The 20,021-nt window shown below is 41.5% G+C and overlaps 1 protein-coding gene across 2 annotated transcripts; it reads right to left on the reverse strand.

The window, feature by feature from the left end:
* Positions 1-1,795: 1,795 nt before the first annotated feature.
* On the reverse strand, positions 1,796-19,793 carry LOC129868625 (TBC1 domain family member 8B-like). 2 transcript variants are annotated; one of them, XM_055942765.1, is made up of 21 exons: positions 19,497-19,793; positions 16,536-16,646; positions 15,852-15,970; positions 15,200-15,425; positions 14,806-15,046; positions 14,454-14,661; positions 14,187-14,354; positions 13,901-14,062; positions 12,413-12,563; positions 12,037-12,251; positions 11,822-11,939; positions 11,414-11,699; positions 11,103-11,235; positions 10,922-11,020; positions 10,760-10,828; positions 10,342-10,582; positions 10,118-10,183; positions 8,132-8,224; positions 4,864-4,911; positions 4,661-4,758; positions 1,796-4,504 (listed from the first exon to the last, which is right to left on the reverse strand). In XM_055942765.1, the coding sequence occupies exons 1-21, from the start codon at positions 19,621-19,623 to the stop codon at positions 4,070-4,072; spliced, it is 3,414 nt and encodes a 1,137-aa protein (XP_055798740.1). In that variant the 5' UTR covers positions 19,624-19,793; the 3' UTR covers positions 1,796-4,069. The 2 variants fall into 2 exon arrangements, with proteins under 2 accessions (XP_055798740.1, XP_055798741.1); XM_055942766.1 differs by lacking the exon at positions 8,132-8,224.
* Between the last annotated feature and the right edge of the window lie 228 nt (positions 19,794-20,021).

Here is a 20,021-nt window from a genome sequence, read left to right on the forward strand (position 1 = left end):
CTCCTGTGTCAGTGTTTGTCGCGCCACACGGGACTGTCCCGGTTTTTTTCCCGATCTTTTATGTTTGTCAGTTTACCTGTTCATGCGTTCTTCGTGTTTCATGTAAGTTCGTCGTCCAGGTCTGTCTACATCGTTTATTGTTTTGTAGTTTGTTAAAGTGTTGTCGTGTTTTTCCGTTTTGTAAATAAATATTATGTCGAATTCAAACGCTGCATTTTGGTCGAATCACTACTCCTTTTCGGATGAAGAGGAGGAACGCCGTTACAGAGTCATAATAACTATAAAACCTAGAGGTCAAACGTAGGGGATTTTAGAAACACTTAAAATAAGGACACTTGAAATAAGGTTTGTGTTTCGTGTAGGCTTAACCTGGCGGGATGTTTTGATAACTGTTCATAATCCCTCTAGGACAAGGTTATTTATCAATAGATTTGCCTGCATTTACCCCCAAAAGTGAAATAAATGCTAATTAGCTGCTAATGTGGCTATCATAAAAAACCTGTAAATAAAATTATCTGGACGAGATTGACGAATCGAGGCAAAGGTAAGAATCTCTGGACTAACTATCTAATGTTAACTAAATGTAATAATGAATAAATAGGCTACATTTCTTTAAATGGACAATTCTGTGAACTGTCTTGTGAAAGTTTTAAATTGACACTACCTGTTTAGCAAAAGTGTCAGCTGGGAGATGACGTGGAGGAGCTTGCAGGGATTTGTAGTTTTGCATGATGTCTACGTCGATGCTAATTCGATTTTCAAATCTGAGAGTAAATAGAGCCAAATATTAGTAAGTCACCTTGTCCAAGAGAGATTTACAGGGTTATCAAAATGTCACGGGTAAGCCTACACGAAACACAGCCCTTATTTTAAGTGTTTCTAAAATCCCCTATGGGAAAAATGAATGGTGGATAAACGATTGGAACCATATCCCCGTTTGAATCCGAAACCAAATATTGTAATTTATATATTGTGGACACTAGATGGCATTAAAGTCATTTACAAACCATAGATCCCAATTTGAAGAAGACAACACTGCTCTGATCATTGGTTGTTGCTCCCAACCTACAGGAATCGCCACCCAGTTGACTACTTTAAAATGGGGGAAGCCCTCAATGGCAACTGCTAAAACAGGTTATATCCTATTTGAGTACTCTATACATATCTACAGCAGAAACGCACTGCCGAACCCAGTCTCTCAATTCTCCATAATAGACCTAATGCCTCCAATAGTAGATCACTACTATTAGAGTTACCAGAGGATAAACTACACAGTACAGACAAAGAGTCTGTGGATAATACAATTCTAATAGGTTAAGCTTGGGGGGGGGGGGCACCAAGACAGAGTTTGGGAAATTCTGCTCGAGAGGGATACTTGTTAGGTCAAGGGTGTCAGACTCATTCCACGGAGGGCCTAGTGTCTGCAGGTTTTTGCTCCTCACTTAATAAAAAAACTCAAACCTGCAGACAGGAGGCCCTCCGTGGAATGAGTTTGACACCTCTTGCTATATGTAAGCATAGCCTTCTACAGGGGTAGGCATTTTATGCTTTTTATTTAACTGACCTGGAAGACCAGTTGTTGAATTTATTGAACTGATCAATTAGCTCAGTTGGTCAAGTGTGGTGCCTAGTTGGAACAAAATCGTGCAGAACTCCAGGAACAGTGTTTCCTATCTCTGACCTTTTTTGACCGGGAGTGGTTCAAATCCATCCTGGCTGTTCTGTTCATTCACTTGGCCTATTTGCAAAACAACTCATTCATTCAAATAAACATATTTGATGTCTAAGACAGACAAACTCAGATTTTTTTTATTATAACTTTATTTCATTTCAAGACGTTTGACATTCACATAGTGTCACTTGTGGTAGGCACAGGCAGATCAAAAACGACAACATTTCAACGGATTCATTTTCCTCCAGAAACCCCCCCCCTCCCACAAAAACAGGCAGTACACAGACTGTAGACAGTCACCATATAAATGTGTTTAAATGAGAGTATTCTAATTAAGACCATTAATTGGAAACAATGCCATTACATTTACAAGTTAAGTCGGCCTAAATACATTTGTGCTATGAGTCATCTTAAAGCGTAAACAGCTTAAAGGTGAAATAAAAGGTCACGTAATATAGTTTCACTGGTAATAAGTACACCATTATCCTATGTATTGCATCAAGTTGATAAAAATCTGACTACAGATGTCTACTGCATAACTGATAAAGCCCATAGACAATGTCTCTTTATTTCTAAATGTGAGTGTAGTCTACAACAATCTATCATGAGAACTGTGTCATTTCAAATGGCAATTTCCCTGCAAATATGTTAAGACTTTCATTTAGTTGACTTGTTCACAGGTGAATTTAACTTCACACTCAAGAGTCACTACTAATGCAATGTAGAGTAAACTGCTAATTTTAAACAGTAACACTTGCTCTCCCATGAATAAGTATTCATTACTAGATTGATTAAAAAAACTGCAAAGTAGCTACATATCGACCATATTTTATGATATTGTGCTGTCAAGTAAATGCTTTAAAGTGACATTTATATTAACCTTAGCATCTATTATAACAAGGAATATCATTTTAGAGGACTATAATATAACTGCAAGGTTTGATTTTACACACAGATGGCACTGAGGAAAAATGCTCAAATACAGAAAATACAAATCATGTAAAAGTTGCTCAGCTGTCCTTTTCCTGACTCATTTTGAAAATAAATATTTATAACTGCTCATGTAAAATAGAAATATCTATACTACAAAGGACATTGAAGCAGGTTTTTTTCCAATCAACATCTGACTAAAATCCTGCATTTTACAGTCCACCACATCAAACCTAGAAATAAAGTAACACATTCAGAGCCAACTGTGTTGCATTTGGAATAATTAGTTATTGTCATAATTTATCCATGCCCATGCATCCTTTCATGCTTAACAGCATTTCAAAAAAGTCTAACAATTTATTAAGGAATGTGTAACAGGATATACACTACCAGTTATGCACGTGAAAATATAATATAATCAAACATAACAAGAATTTCCTGTTACAAAACATTATAAATATAACATTTATTCTGACAAATATTTAGTAATTCCTTTGCAACTCAAATGTACAATATCAAACAAGATAATATAAATCATAAGACAGTTAAGTATATTCTTCTGTATATCTAATTATATATACATTAACTTAATTTCCTTTAGACTCAGACATTAGTTAGAATCTAAATATTGCACAATGTCCTCATTTGTGGTTGCCTCAACAACAACTATACAATTAGTTTTTAGTTTGTGTCCTGAAAGTGATTTGACTTGGCAATGACAACATGCTCTTGTTCCCTCACTCATGATATTTCAGCAAAACAAATGGATATTTGAAGACAAAAACATAAGATATGTCATTAAAAAAAAACTGAAATGTAGAATTCCAACTATTCAGCACTCTCTTGGGCCTTTAGTAAGTAGTGGTCCCATTGTTTTCAAAAGCCCCCCTCCATAAAATGACCAGAAATAAACTGGCCACATCCCTTCATTACAAAGTAAACCTAGAAATACAATAACAGTGGTCCCTCTTTCATCTCTCCATTCTAGGTTCCATTCATTGCATAATTATGGATGAGCAACAGTAAGGGTCTCATATACAATTATTAATCCCATCTACATGCACCGGTATCAAGCAATGATTGACTTCCATTGTTGGCTTCAAGTGACTACCCTGGAGGGTGTTCCCTTTATGTTCAACTGATCACTCTCCCCCCAATTTGAAAGGCTGGTGTTTCTGAAAATTAGCTGAGAGATTTATGGCTGCATGAGAAAAACCACTCTGGCACATAGAAGCAAGATGCTTGAGCAGGTTCGCTGGTGTGCAGATGACAGGACAAACTACGAATCTACAAGATACAACTGGAATTTATACAAGTATATTTCTATGTTTGGTTAAAGTGAACAGGGTTGGCTTAGGATCCTTTCCTGTTACCTGACCAGGCGGAGAAATAACAGTAGAAAATAGAGAGGATAGTGAACCGAGACTTAATGGCTTTGATAAGAGGGTTAAACCCACAGTGGATCCTTCACTTGTTTGTCTTGGCTTTCAACTGAGCACACTTGGCATGGTCCAGCCGGGCTTGAATGTCTACAGGCCTCTCAAAGAAGCGCACAAGGACAGGCTCGTTGAGCAGGGATGCCAGGATCTGCTCAAAAGCGAATGACCACTCGACCTCCTGTGGGATGGAGCCTGCCTCCAGAGTGATGGGAGTGCTAGGGGTGTCAGAGCTGCTCTCAGGAGTGCTGGAAGCCTCCCCGTCAGGTAGAGCCCCCTCTAGGGCAGCCTGGATGGGGCTAGTGCTGGACTTCTGGGGACTGGTGGGCTCCTGGAGCCTGCGCCCTACTTCTTCCATTCTCAGCAGAAGACTGGTAACTCGAGCCACAGCACGGTACAGAGACTCTTCCTCTGGGTCACTATGGAACAGGTTGTAGAGCGTTTTGGAAAACTGGATAAACTGAGCCTGACAACCAGAAAATAAAAGAGATGGATTAAATTAAGACTTTTGTATAAAGGAATGACATGTGGATTAAATTGTTCAAAGTTGATCTGTTCAAAAGATAACTATTTCATAGTCACCAGATTGACTTCATGTTAACCTAGATAGTGGTGTATTCACCTGGTTAATTCTGGGTAAATCCTTTATGCTCTCCTCTTTCTTTAGTATCTCATCTTGCCATTGTTTCAGGTAGGCCTGCAGATCCACTTTCCCTCTGCCTGTGGGAGTGAAACAGAAAGTGCAATGTGTATTCTGACACTGTTCAAATTAGCAACATTGTGAAGCTTGGTAAAATAGAAAAAGAGACATGCCAATTAAAATACCTCTTTCAGGGCTTTTTCTGATCACACCATCTTCTGGAAGATCAGACACTACATAGTAAGAATGGAGTACATTCACATTAGTCAAAGGAAGTCATACAGTAACTGTAAAGTACATTTTGCCATTCTAAACCATAACCAGTGAGCAATTATATCATATATACAGTTGAAGTCAGAAGTTTACATACACCTTAGCCAAATACATTTAAACTTAGTTTTCACAATACCGGACATTTTATCCTAGTAAAAATTCCCAGTCTTAGGTCAGTTAGAATCACCACTTTATTTTAAGAATGTGAAATGTCAGTAGAGATTTATTTCAGCTTTTATTTCTTTCATCACATTCCCAGTGGGTCAGAAGTTTACATACACTCGATTAGTATTTGGTAGAATTGCCTTTAAATTGTTTAACCTGTCTGGCTCTGGCGTTCCGCTAGCGGAACTCCTCCCAAATTCCACTGAAAAGGCAGAGCGCGAAATTCAAAAGATATTTTTTAGAAATATTTAACTTTCACACATTAACAAGTCCAATACAGCAAATGAAAGATACACATCTTGTGAATCCAGTCAACATGTCCGATTTTTAAAATGTTTTACAGCGAAAACACCACATATATTTATGTTAGCTCACCACCAAATACAAAAAAGGACAGACATTTTTCACAGCACAGGTAGCATGCACAAAGCCAACGTAACTAACCAAGAACCAACCAAACTAACCAAGAAACAACTTCATCAGATGACAGTCTTATAACATTTTATACAATAAATCTATGTTTTGTTTGAAAAATGTGCATATTTGAGGTATAAATCAGTTTTACATTGCAGCTACCATCACAGCTACCGTCAGAAATAGAACCGAAGCAGCCAGAGTAATTACAGACACCAACGTCAAATACCTAAATACTCATCATAAAACATTTCTGAAAAATCGACGGTGTACAGCAAATTAAAAGACAAACATCTTGTGAATCCAGACAATATTTCTGATTTTTTAAAAGTGTTTTACAGCGAAAACACAATATAGCATTATATTAGCTTACTACAATAGCCTACCACACTACCGCATTTATTCATCAAGGCACGTTAGCGATAGCAATAGGCACGTTAGCGATAGGGAATAAACCAGCAAAATATATTAATTTTCTCTAACCTTCATAAACCTTCATCAGATGACAGTCCTATAACATCAGGTTATACATACACTTATGTTTTGTTCGAAAATGTGCATATTTAGAGCTGAAATCAGTGGTTATACATTGTGCTAGAGTTTAAATGTATTTGGCTAAGGTGTATGTAAACTTCCGACTTCAACTGTAGGTATGTAACAGTTTGGGTCTAGAGTGTCTCCCCCTTTGAAGAGGGGGATGACCGCGGCCGCTTTCCAATCTTTAGGAATCTCAGACGATACGAAAGAGGTTGAACAGACTAGTAATAGGGGTTGTAACAATTGCGGTGGATAATTTTAGGAAGAGAGGGTCCAGATTGTCTAGCCTAGCTGATTTGTAGGGATCCAAATTTTGCAGCTCTTTCAGAACATCAGCTGTCTGGATTTGGGTGTAGGAGAAGCGGGCGGGGGGGGGGGGGGGGGGGGGGGGGCAAAGCTGTTGGCCGGGGGGTTGGAGTAGCCAGGTGGAAAGCATGGCCAGCCGTAGAGAAATGCCTATTGAAATTCTCGATTATCGTGGATTTATCAATGGTGGCAGTGTTTCCTAGTCTCAGTGCAGTGGGCAGCTGGGAGGAGGTACTCTTATTCTCCATGAACTTTTGGAATTAGTGCCACAGGATGCAAATTTCTGTTTGAAGAATCTAGCCTTTGCTTTCCTAACTGACTGTGTGTATTGGTTCCTGACTACCCTGAAAGTTGCATATCGATGCTAGTGCAGTACACCACAGGGTGTTTTTGTGCTGGTCAAGGGCAATCAAGTCTGGAGTGAACCAAGGGCTATATCTGTTCTTAGTTCTACATTTTTTGAAAGGGGCATGCTTATTTTAAGATGGTGAGAAAAGCACTTTTAAAGAACAACCAGGCATCTTCTACTGACGGGATGAGGTCAATCATCCCGTCAGTATGATTGACCTGCTCGCAGAAGTGTTTTAGGGAGCGTTTGACAGTGATGAGGGGTGGTCGTTGAACCGCGAACCCATAACGGATGCAGCCAATGAGACAGTGATCACTGAGATCCTGGTTGAAAACAGCAGAGGTGTATTTAGAGGGCAAGTTGGTCAGGATGATATCTGAGGGTGCCCATGTTTACGGATTTGGGGTTGTACCTGGTAGGTTCCTTGATAATTTGTGTGAGATTGAGGGCATCTAGCTTAGATTGTAGGACGGCCGGGGTTTTAAGCATTTTCCAATTTAGGCCACCTAGCAGTACAAACTCTGACGATAGATGGGGGGCAATCAATTCACATACGGTGTCAAGGGCACAGCTGGGAGCTGAGGGGGGTCTATAACAAGCGGCAACAGTGAGGGACTTAGTAGTGACGCCTCAAGCACTGCAATGCAGTGCGTTAGACCGCTGCGCCACTCGGGCGTCGTCAAAACAGTTTAACACGTGGTTGCATTTAGAACTGTTAAGCAATTTGTTGCGTAATGATTGGCCTTAAACACATTTCATTCCAGTACCCTCTTTTTAATGAGCTGCTCTCACGCTGGATGACAGGTGATAGGCTATACTGCTCCTCAAACTAGACTATGTATGCTGTGCACGTGTGATAAACAACAAGAGATCCATATAGCACATTGGGGGGATATGAAACAACAGAAGACCATTCATTTTCAATGAAGGAAGCAAAGTGGTCAGGGGACCGTTGGGCAATGCAAACAGAGTGTGTACAGGGCAGGACCAAAGTTGGGAAAAGTTCACTATAGTTTCCAGACCCTATTGGATTGGCTATTGAAACCTAGCACTAGCTCACCTGCTTGTTAGCACCAACATGAGTGCGAAGCAAGCATGGCTATCCAAATTTACGCATTAAAAAAGGATCTTGGCCGTAAGATAAATTGGTGTTAGTCGTCATGTAATTCCACTAAATTATGCAAATTAACCTATAGACCGATAAGCATCACCGGTCAAATGCATTTTCGGCGGCTAACCAATTTAGTTAACATCCCTAGATGGTAGTAAAACAAATTGTACACAACAAAAGACCCACATTTAAGACATTGTTAAAGACAGACAGATGAGCATCTACCAAAGAGAAAAGCACAGGGAGCACTAGAGTGAAATGGTTATAGCAGAGAAAGAAAAGAGCAAAGCAAGCTGACCAGTCAATCGACTCAAGTGGGATAGGTCGTCAGTCATTGGAATAAAGTGAGGCAGTCTTTGGGCCTTTGATTGGAAAGGACTACCTGTGAAAGCTGGAAGAAGACATTGTCTGTGAGAGTATACAACATTACAGTAGGGACAGATGTACGGAACAGTTAACAAAGAGATTAGTTGGTGAGTAGAAGAGTAGCACAAAATATACAGTACAGTTGAAATTAGAAAGGCACAGTCTGCAGGAAAATTGTATTGGGATTTGTTTCTTATTATACAGTGCCTTCAGAAAACATTCACACCCCCTTGACTTTTTCCAAAATGTGGTGTGTTTGTCTGAATTTAAAATTGATTAAATTTAGATTTTTGGTTACTGGCCTACACACAATACACCATAATGTCAAAGTGGAATTATGTTTTTAGAAATGTTTACAAATTAATAAAATATGAAAAGCTGAAATGTCTTGAGTAAATAAGTAATCAACCCCTTTGTTGTTGCAAGTCTAAATAAGTTCAGGAGGGAAAATTTGCTCTGTGTGAAACAAGTGTTTAACATGATTTGAATGTTTACCTCATCTCTGTACACCACACAATTTTTTTTTGTGTAAGGTCCCTCAATCGGGCAGTGAATTTCAAACACAAATTCAACCACAAAGACCAGGGAGGTTTTCCAATGCCTTGCAAAGAAGGGCACCTATTGGTAGGTGGGTAAAAATGAATCACAGAGATGCAGGGGTTGCATCTCTCGACATCATCGGCACCCGGGAGCAGTTGTTGTTGGGGGTTAACGCCTTGCACAAGGGCGGAACGGCAGATTTTTCCACCTTGCCGGCTCTGGGATTCGAACCAGTGACCATTTTTTAATTACTGGCCGAAACACTCTTAAACACTAGACCACCAGGATACCTACAAATATACAGGCGTCCTTCCTAACTCGGTTGCCAGAGGAAGGAAACCGCTCAGGGATTTCACCATGAGGCCAATGGTGACTTTAAAACAGTTTAATGGCTGTAATAAGAGAAAACTGAGGATGGATCAACAACATTGTAGTTACTCCACAATACTACCCTAATTGACAGAGTGAAAAGAAGGAAGCCTGTACAGAATACAAATATTTCAAAACATGCATCCTGTTTGCAATTAGGGATTCAAGTAAAACTGCAAAAAATGTGGAAAAGCAATGAACTTTTTGTTCTGAATAGTGTTATGTTTGGGGAAATACAATACTTTACTGAGTACCATATTTTCAAGCATAGTGGTGGCTGTATCATGTTATGGGTATGCTTGTAATTGTTAAGGACTGGGGAGTTTATCAGGATAAAAAAGGAACGGAATGGAGCTACGCACAGGCAAAATCCTAGAGGAAAAGCTGGTAGTCTGTTTTCCACCAGACACTGGGAGATGAATTCACCTTTCAGCAGGAAAATAACCTAACACACAAGGCTAAATCTACACTGGAGTTGCTTACCAAGAAGACATTGAATGCTCCTGAGTAAATTATTATTATTATTTTTTTTTTTACATCTACTTGAAAATCTATGGAAAGACCTGAAAATTGTTTAGCAATGATTAACAACCAATTTGACAGAGCTTGACATTTTCAAAATAATAAATGGACAATTGTTGCAGAATCCAGGTGTGGAAAGCGCTTAGAGACTTACCCAGATAGACTAACAGCTGTAATCACTGCAAAAAGTGATTCTATTGACTCAGGGGTGTGAATAATTATGTAAATGAGATATCTGTCATTTATTTTCAATAAATGTGCAAAAATATCTAAAAACATGTTTTCACTGTCATTATGTGTGTCAATGGGTGAGAAAAAACATATACTGAATACATTTTGAATTCAGGCTGTAACAACAAAATGTGGAATAAGTCAAGGGGTATGAATACTTTGTGAAGGTACTTGAGAAGGAATACAGAACAAAAGTATCATGGACAGAATGACAAGTAGAGAAGGTGCTGATGAAGTTATTGGTGATCTTACTTACCTGGTGGCTGATGAAGCTTGAACAGGAATTTCAGCTTGTTGGTGAAAGTGCCGCTGTACAAAATGTCTGTAGTAAGAACAAAATAGGGAAGGGGTAAATTAGCATGAAAGGTTTCATGAGGTTGATGCTGGATTAGATGTTCCCACAGATAATGTTAGAAGCAGAGGGTGGGAACAGCGTTCAAAGACTTGTAGCTATGCATCAGAGCGCTGGTGTAACCTTACCCAAGGCACAGCAGAACTCTTTGAAGTTGACGAGGCCATCCTGGTTCTCATCCAGCAGGCGGAAGGCCCAGAGGAAGAGGGCGTCCTTTCCGCTGCAGAGGGACCAGGGCTCCAGGAGGGAGAAGAGCAGGCTGAACTGATGGAAGCCCAGCTGGTACTGCTCCAGATAGGCCAGGCTGGGGTCGTGGTGCAGGAGCACTGGGCTGTTCATCATCCAGTAGCAGCTGAGGAAATGTTGCCTCTGGAAACACATTGAAGTATTCAATCTCCAGCGGTTAACTTTGTGACTATTTTCAACATATTAAAATTTTTCATGCCAACTCTGTGTCTATGTCTATAAGAAGGAATATTAATGCATGTAGGTATGCAGTAGTATATTATTATTATTTGAAAAGAGTGATTGAGATATTGCACCCACCTTGAACAATACATAAAGTTCGTCAAGCTGGGAAGCACTGAACTTTACTTCTTGTGACACTACCCGCAGCTGGGAAAAAAGTAAATCTCAAATAATCCTACGTCAAATTGTAGTAAACAATGCCAAAAAGATGCTATGGAAGTTTGGAGATGAGCAACTCACCACATTTTGCTTGGTTGTATCCTCTAACGTTTGGATAACATATAGTTTGTTTCTTTTCCGCATGCTCTCTACTTCCTCTGATTTCAAGTCTCCATATTTCTGTCAGCAAATTAAAAAAGTCTAATCAAAGACAAGCCTGACATTGAGAAAGGGGCCCTAGCAACTCTGACTGTTACAGTACCTCATAGGCTTCTTTGATGAGATCACTGACGTCCACCTTGGAGATGGATGATGCTTTGCCGTTGTTCCCTACAGAGTTTTGCTGCACTGTTTGTGGAAGAGGACTGTCCTTATTTGTAACATTATCAAAAAACCTGCCAGGGCAAACAGAGCAGCAGTAAAGTAACATTAATGAAATGGACATTCCTATAGAATTAACTCATTGTTTTGGAGATTATGTTACTTCACAATCCAACCATAACCTAATACGGTACTTTGAAATAACCAATTCAGTTGACCTTCAGACACCGCCCTCTCTGTGTTGACACTCACTTGTTGAGGATGGTGACTGCCTCAGCGTCGTCACTGGAGCTGATCAGGCCCTCCATGTTGTAGTCGAGCACAGCCAGGCCCAGCTGCAGGATGGCTTTGATGCCGTCGTAGAAGAAGCAATCGACCACGTTGACCGCGCTCTCTATTGGCAGGACGCTGATAAACAGGGTGAGGAACCAGGACAGGGACACGGAGGAGAAGAAGGTCAGGTCTGTCATGTGCTCCGTCAGCTGGGTGAGGTGCATTCGGATCAGTTCCTCAAACACCGCCTGGTCCACCAGTGCACCTGAGGAAACAAGTTTGTAAACAGGATTTTTAGCAGTTAAGGGGGAAAGTATAATTCAGTATCAAACACACATACAGTACAAATTTCTAATGTCATGCTACAACTAAACATCGGTCACTCACCGATGATCCTGCGGTTAAAGTAATCAGGCAGCATCCTCTCACAGACGGCCACCAGCAGCCAGAAAGCCTCCTCCTCTTTTGCATAGAGCAGAAGGACTGACGTCAGGATGTTCATGGCCTTCACAAGAGAAAAAGCACGAGCGATGTAAAGGTGCCCATTAGCTTTTTAAAATAAAAAATGTCAGGAAGTGTTATAGAGGTTTCTAGGTTGGTACCTGGCAATAGCCGATTTTGGGGTTCCTGTAGGCGTATGCGGTGAGGACTCTGCGCAGGGCAGAGATGCCTGTGTCGCTCTGGAAGGCAGGGTGCTCTGGTAGGGAGCGGTGCAGGTCTCTCTCTATCTCGTCAGTGGCCAGGGTGCTGGTCCCCAGAGACTGATCCACCAGCTCACTGTAGTACCCCGGGTTAGTGGCCATGTCGTTGACTGCACCTATAGTACAAAGGCAAAACACCCCACTCCATATTTAACGAAACACATCCAGCTTCCTACAGCCATCTACGGCATTAAACATTAAAGACACCACTCTTTGACACGTCAGTAAAGGAAACATATGTGCCATTTAACAGTTAATGAGCCATATCAAACAGAACCTGAGAAAAGCATCCAGAGCTCTCCCCTTAAGGCCTCAGGGACGCCACGCACAATCAGGTCTCGTGTCTTCTTGGTACAGAACATACTGGTGCCACGGCCATATTCTGAGAAGTGGATGTTCCATGACTGCTCCTTCATCTTCTCCTTCAGCTGTCAGGCACAGAGATGAAACAGGAGAATAAGAAATGAGCTGTCAAGGCTGGGACACCTCTACAGTACAGGGAGAGCACCTTTCAAAAAAACCTCCACCCTATTATCATTCTCACACTGGAAAAAAAACTGCTCTAGAGAAACTATCCTGAACAAAAATATAAAAACGCAAGATGCAACATTTTCAAAGATTTCACTGAGTTAGTTTATATAAGAAAATCAGTAAATTGAAATAAATTCAATAGGCCCTAATCTATGGATTTGACATGATGGGGAATACAGATATGCATCTGTTGGTGACAGATGCCTTAAAAAAAAGATAGAGGCGTGGATCAGAAAACCAGTCACTATCTGGTGTGACCACCATTTGCATCATGCAGCACGACACATCTCCTCTTCAATGGCTGTGCGAAGTTGATGGATATCGGCGGGAACTAGAACACGCTGTCGTACATGTCGATCCAGAGCATCCCAAACAAGCTCAATGGGGAACATGTATGGTGAGTATGCAGGTCACGGAAGAACTGGAAAAAGTTCATCTTCCAGGAATTGTGTACAGATCCTTGCGATATGGGGCTGTGCATTATCATGCTGAAACATGAGGTGATGGTGGCGGATGAATGGCGCGACAATGGGCCTCCGGATCTCGTCACGGTATCTCTGTGCATTCAAATTGCCATTGATAAAGTGTAATTGTGTTCATTGTCCGTAGTTTATGCCTGCCCATACCATAACCCCACTGCCAGAATGGGGCAATCTATTCACAATTATAACATAAGCAAAACACTCCCCCACACGATGCCATACACATGGTCTTCGGTTGTGAGGCCAGTTGGACAGTGCCAAATTCTCTAAAATGATGTTGGAGGCGGCTTATGGTAGAGAAATGAAAATTCAATTCTCTGGCAACAGCTCTGGTGGACATTCCTGCAATCAGCATGCCAATTGCACGCTCCCTCAAAACATGAGACATCTGTGGCATTGTGTTGTGGGACACAACTGTACAATTTAGAGTGGCCTTTTATTGTTCCCAGCACAAGGTGCACCTGTGTAATGATAATACTGTTTAATCAGCTTCTTGATATGCTACACCTGTCAGGTGGATGGATTATTTTGTCAAAGGAGAAATGCTACCTAACAGGAATGTAAACAAATGTGTAACATTTTAGAGAAATAAGCTTTTTGTGTATATGGAAAATGTAGGGCATCTTTTATTTCAGCTCATGAAATACGGGAGCAACACTTTACATGTTGCGTTTATATTTTAGTGAAATGTTTATATTTCTTCATACTATGAGCAAAGTAATCTTTTAGAGAAATAGACCACTTATATCCACCATTTTGGGGTCCAGGTTTTCAGTGTCCTGGGGATGGAACACGGTCATGAGGGCCTCAGTGCTGACCGCCTTGCTGCTGTCCTTCTGTCCCACCATCAAAGCCACCTCCTCTGGGTTGTCCTCAAAGTGATTGATGAGGTTCTGGCACTCCCCTCTGATGACCTGCAAGGCACAGTGAACACACAGTTCTGTTTGTTTTCAACAGCAGCAATTATAGCCTGGCAGATAAGGAGGTGAATTAGAGACCGTTGGAAGGTTGATGGCAAAGGTCAAAACAGTAAGTTACATCAGTTGATGCAGAGTGCTGAGGACTGGCCGTCATCCCACACCTCTTGCGGATTGCATTGGCGAGGCGCTCAAAGTCTCGGACTTCAGAGAACCGTAGAGCCCTCTTACCCCGCACACACACAATCAAAGCCCTGCTGCTACGGTCCGGCTTCTCCACACCAATCACCTGTAAGGATAGGAGTTGGTTTCAACAACACTGGACAAACCACTGAGCAACAGAACATAATTGATCAGAAATTAGTTATGTTTCGTGGAAGCGTCTTGCCTCTCTCATGGGGATGATGACGTGGCACTGGCTGCCATCCTGGCTGGCGAAACACAGGTAGCTCTCGGAAAGACAGATCTTCCCCAGCGTGTTGAAGTGGCTGAAGGGCACCCACAGAAAGCTCTCATACACCTCCAGCAGGTTCTCCTCTTTAGGCAGCCTGAAGAAGGCCCGGAACTGCTCGTTCCTAGCGTGCGTTTCTAAGCCTCTGGAAGAGAGGAAAGTGACTGAGAAGAGCATAGAAGAACTAAACAGAATTATGACTATCATCTCAGTTCACCACGGTGCCCTGATGTAACTGTCAAATAGGAGTTATGTGGAAGAGCGCAGGGACAGTCCGTCAGTACAGTACCTCTTGGTGATCTGCAGAGGGTCTGAGAGGGAGGGCTCTTCCTGGAAAGTCTCCTTATCAAACAGGCGTTTGATGGAGTAGTCAGCCAGCTGCTCCATGATCAGGAAGGTCTCATTGAGATGAAGGAACATGGAGAAGAAGTGGTCCTCTCCATTGGCCAACACATGGATGCTCTCCGTCAGGATGACATTGGACGTTTTCTCCAGCCTCCAGATCTCATTCCAGGAGATTACCAGCTTCACTGAAAAGGAAACAGATTATTTTCAATGAGTAACTCACTGCCATTCTGTCATGACATGGAATGATAATAATATTGTATCCAAATACAATGGATAAGTGACAATTTAGTGACAGTTAGCCAACAGTGAGGGGTTGCTCAGGTCTCTGGTCTCACCCTCGGAGCCCAGCAGGTAGGAGTAGAAGGACAGGAAGTTGGTGCTGAGGTAGAGCCAGCCCTGGCAAGGCACACGACCCCTCCAGTAGCTGCAGGAGTAGTAGGTGACCAGCTTCTCCTTCTGAGGGAGGTCAAACCATTTCTCAAACCTTAGCAGTGCCTCACGGAACTTCTCAGGGTCATCCTCCTGCACGCATGACACCTTTCCTTCCTCAGCAATCAGCCCCTTTATAGAAAGGAGAGGTCAACATCCCTCTATTGGCCACTGAGATAGCTAATATAATTGAGCAGTCTAAACAAGTCAGCATGCCATCTCCACTCTAATATGTATCAAGGCATATAGATTAGCATAATATTGTTTCTTAATTCATATTGTTATTAAACCTACTATCCTTTGCTTAGCTTTCAACAAACAGTAAAATGTTTCCATATCATACAGCAGTAGTGAAATAACAGTAGTGAAATAACAATCACCACCAACTTTTTTCAAAGAGTAAGCACGTGCCACTTATCATCAGTAGGCTTCACTACATGAATAAATCATTAAGTCAGGAGGAGGCCTCCATCTCCCGTGAGAGTGGCAGAGATCAACAATAGTATTGTTGATGTCTGTGTCTAACCACATGTTTAATAAGCTTTAGTGATTATTTACTCTGATCTTGCCCTGCACAAAGCTGGTGATGTCATCGCTGGAGTCAAACACAGACAGGGTTCTCATGATGTTCTTCTCCAGCCACTCCCAGTGTTGGCTGATCTCCTCCTTGGTGCCACCTAACCACAGGGAAAACTTAGTCACAATTGAAAGGAAACTGTTGACACTATCCATGACTAAGACATCTATTTTGTTACAAAATGGGAAATGTGTCTAGACTAAAATATAATCCTAAAGGTTATTACATGATTGTAGCCTGTTATTACAAGACTAAAGCCTATATATAATGTTTACGTTCAAATCAAATGACATTTCATTAGTCGCGTACACATATTTTGCAGATGTTATCGCGGGTGTAGCGAAATGCTTATCTTCCTAGCTCCAACAGTGCATTAATACCTAGCAATACAAAACATACAAATCGCAAAAAGAAAAAGAAAGGAATTAAGAAATACAGAAATAATAGAACGAGCAATGTCAGAGTCTGGAATATAAATATGTATATGATGGTGTGATTAGATATTATGGACAGTATATGAATAAAAATGGTGTGTACAGCAGTAGTTACATAGGATGAGCCTTGACTAGAATACAGTACATACATATGAAGTGGGTAAAACACTTAATGTGTGGTGTCTACTCTGACTGAAGAGTATAGTTGAGAAAGTGTAGAGAGACTCTCACCACACGCTATTGACCAGTAGACCTGGGAGTCCGGTGTCTGGTGTAGAATGCGAAACGGCGCAACCTTAGACGTAGAGTCCAGCATCGTATCCAGAGTTCCAACCAGGAGACCTGTCCCAAAAATATGTAACAATCATTTCCATTAAAAGTCAGACATTTTAAAAGACATGATAAGACATTTCAAAATCATGAGTCAATTTCATGTCTATTGATTTACAGTATCTAGCAAACAAAACAGCCCTTTCACCTAGGTTGGATCAGCATGCCATGATAATGTAACATGGAACAGTCAAAACTCAATGGATATTGTGCTGCTTATCATCACATTCAAGTGTCCTGCCTGTCGGTGACTCAAACCAACAGTGTTGTGTTACCGATCTACCCCCATAGTGGCCTTCATAAATTATTAACAAGGTCAGAGCTATACTGCTATCCTAGACTGCATCAGCAGCATCTATGGCTGCTGTGCTTGGGGATCATGACACAGCTGTAAAGTGGTCTTAACCTCAAACCCAGGCTAATTGCTAACAAGAGCCGGCTGGTGGATGAGACACTACAGCTGTGAACTGATTACAGACTTTGTTTTGCCCCATACTGTACATCATCCATGATAAAAGTTTGGTAGACACTCTGACAGAACTTGTGCATCTGCAAGGGCCTAATTAGGAGCAGGCATCACTGGATAATAGCCTGTCCTCTGCCCTGTGGCCATTTGAGATTTAAATCTGGATACTTCAGGATAAAAAGTTAGAGTTGCAGGGGGCTTCCGAAAAGGCGTTGAACAGGAGGAGAGCAGCCATTGGTGGACCTCCATCCATCATTAGCCCAGTCAGAGAATATATCTATTGTGCCCCAAAAATTGTGTTCTCAGTGTCCATCTAATTGACAAATACATGTACCATGACAATCAGTAGGCTATAACCACTGGAACACCGTTGGCATCAACAGAATAGAAGGCCACCATTGCTATTTTTAGCATTAGAGATGAGAGAAAATGTGAAATTTAGCTATGCTGTTTCAGTCAAGTGGATAACTGTGATCAACAGCTGAGAATTGGCTTATTGGAGCCTCTGCGTGACCATGTGCAAGACAACCTACTATTATTGGGAAACTGACAGCTGACATTCATTGACTGCAATTGAGCAAACAAGGTACCCTACTCACTCTTGGTGTAATGTATACAATGAATGACTCCTGACTTGCACGGTGAAGGAGGATCAATATGTAATCAAATAGGGCAGTATTGAACTCAAAGATCAACAAACATTATTTTTTATAATGTAGAATATGATCATTCCACTTCAAATGCAGGGAATTAGTAGACCAGACTGACACTATAGAAAGGATGAGCATTGACCTGGCTTGAGTAGATACAGTACATTCTCATACAGAAGTGCACATCAGTATAGCCCATTGCTCCACCCATAAACTAAAGCAAATGTCAGCAACCCAATATTTGACACACACTACCATGTCATAGCGTGTGTACAAACAACATTGGTGTAATCATCAGTCCAAACCATTGCAACTAAAAGGAGAGTTTCTATTGGACAAATTCAGGTAAGTCCCTTCCTGTTTCGTTCCGTTTAAGAAACTTTTGCAACAGAATTAGCGTAATGAATACGCCCCAGACGTTAAGTGTAGTGACTGTGGTTTGTAAACAGACAGCTCAGTCAGTGTTAACAAAATAACCAATCTGCATCGTAGGTAAGCTACTGTAAACTGTTACATTGTAGATACACTACATGACCAAAAGTATGTGGACATCTGCTCGTCTAACATCTCATTCCAAAATCATGGACATTAATATGGAGTTCGTCCCCCTTTGCTGCTATAACAGCCTCCACTCTTCTAGGAAGGTTTTCAACTAGATGTTGGAACATTGCTGCGGGGACTTAATTCTATTCAGCCACAAGAGCATTAGTGAGGTCGGGCACTGATTTTGGGTGATTAGGCCTGGCTCGCAGTCAGCGTTCCAATTCATCCCAAAGGTGTTCGATGGGGTTGAGGTCAGGTCTCTGTGCAGGTCAGTCAAGTTCTTTCACACTGATCTTGACAAACCATTTCTGTATGGACCTCGCTTTATGCACGGGGGCATTGTCATGCTAAAACAGGAAAGGGCTTTCTCCAAACTGTCACAAAGTTGGAAGCACAGTATCGTCTAGAATGTCATTGTATGCTGTAGCATTAAGATCTCTTCACTGAAACTAAGGGGGCTAGCCAAAACCATGTAAAACAGTGTGCATGGTGATCTTAGGTGTCTGTGTGGCTGATCTTCCATGGAAACCCATTTCATGAAGCTCCCAACGAACAGTTCTTGTGTTGACGGTGCTTCCAGAGGCAGTTTGGAATTCAGTAGTGAATGTTGCAACCAAGGACAGTTGATTTTTACATGCGATGCGAGTCAGCAGTCCCGTTCTGTGGCCTAACACTTCGCAGCTGAGCAGTTGCTGCTCCTAGACGTTTCCACTTCACAAGAACAGCCCTTACAGTTGACTGGGGCAGCTCTAGCAGGGCAGAAATTTGACATATTGACTTGTTGGAAAGATGGCATCCTATGACGGTGCCACATTGAAAGTCACTGAGTTATTCAGTAAAGGCCATTCCACTGCAAATGTTTGTCTATTGAGAATGCATGGCTGTGTGTTCGATTTTATACACCTGTCAGCAATGGGTGTGCCTGAAATAGCCGAATCGACTAATTTGAAGGGGTGTCCACATACTTTATATTATGTACCTGTTGCAATCAAAGCTAACATTTGAAGTCCAGGCTCAGGCTGTCAATTTGTCACGCGCATCTGGAGACCTGACTGCCTCCCTCCCCTATACATGCCATAATCTGGGGGACATTAGAAAATATAACGGAAATATGAGCTCTCGTCTGATGGCGTGAGCACTTCGCTAGACGGTCATTGCGGTGCCACTGGGTTTTAACAGAACAGCAGCGAACAGAACACATACCTGTCAAACCGCCTCCTCCTTCTCCATATCCTCGCCTCCTTTGTAATACGAAATAATCGTTGCCTTTTTCCGTCACCCATAACTTGAATGCATTTTTCAGCAATATCTCTTCAGGTTTAAGCCACATATTTCAACTCACATATGTTTATTGCTTCCCGAGGCAGTTTCAATTACCATATATTTATTGAATCCAATGTACATGTCAAGATGTTCATTTCTATTGCAACCGACATCCATGGACATTTATTTGTTTGTGTGAGCACTGAGCAGACCCTTTCCCACGTCGACAAAAACGTTGCTTAAGTCAATGATACAAGGGCTTTTGGGGATTGTAGTTTATTGACATTAGTGGCTGCATGCTGCAGAACGAGCTCGCTTGATACTGTAGACTTGCTTTCCCATAGTCCTTCTCGTTCGAAAAGTATCACATTTCATAACTTCAGTGCAAAGCAGTGTTTCAAATACTGTAACATAATAACTTGAGCATCAAGTGCAATGACGTATAAATTAATATGTATTCTGTCT

Source organism: Salvelinus fontinalis, chromosome 13 (genome assembly GCF_029448725.1).
Source record: "Salvelinus fontinalis isolate EN_2023a chromosome 13, ASM2944872v1, whole genome shotgun sequence".
NCBI classification, from domain to species: domain Eukaryota; kingdom Metazoa; phylum Chordata; class Actinopteri; order Salmoniformes; family Salmonidae; genus Salvelinus; species Salvelinus fontinalis.

What these genes read in the sequence shown, in the direction of transcription:
- LOC129868625 (XM_055942765.1), bottom strand. Translation starts at nt 19,623, where the DNA reads ATGTGGCTTAAACCTGAAGAGATATTGCTGAAAAATGCATTCAAGTTA. An exon ending in TCATCATCCCCATGAGAGAG is followed by an intron (nt 14,355 to 14,453) that starts GCAAGACGCTTC and finishes CTATCCTTACAG; the next exon opens with GTGATTGGTGTGGAGAAGCC. An exon ending in CCACTTGAGTCGATTGACTG is followed by an intron (nt 4,912 to 8,131) that starts GTCAGCTTGCTT and finishes CTTACTATGTAG; the next exon opens with TGTCTGATCTTCCAGAAGAT.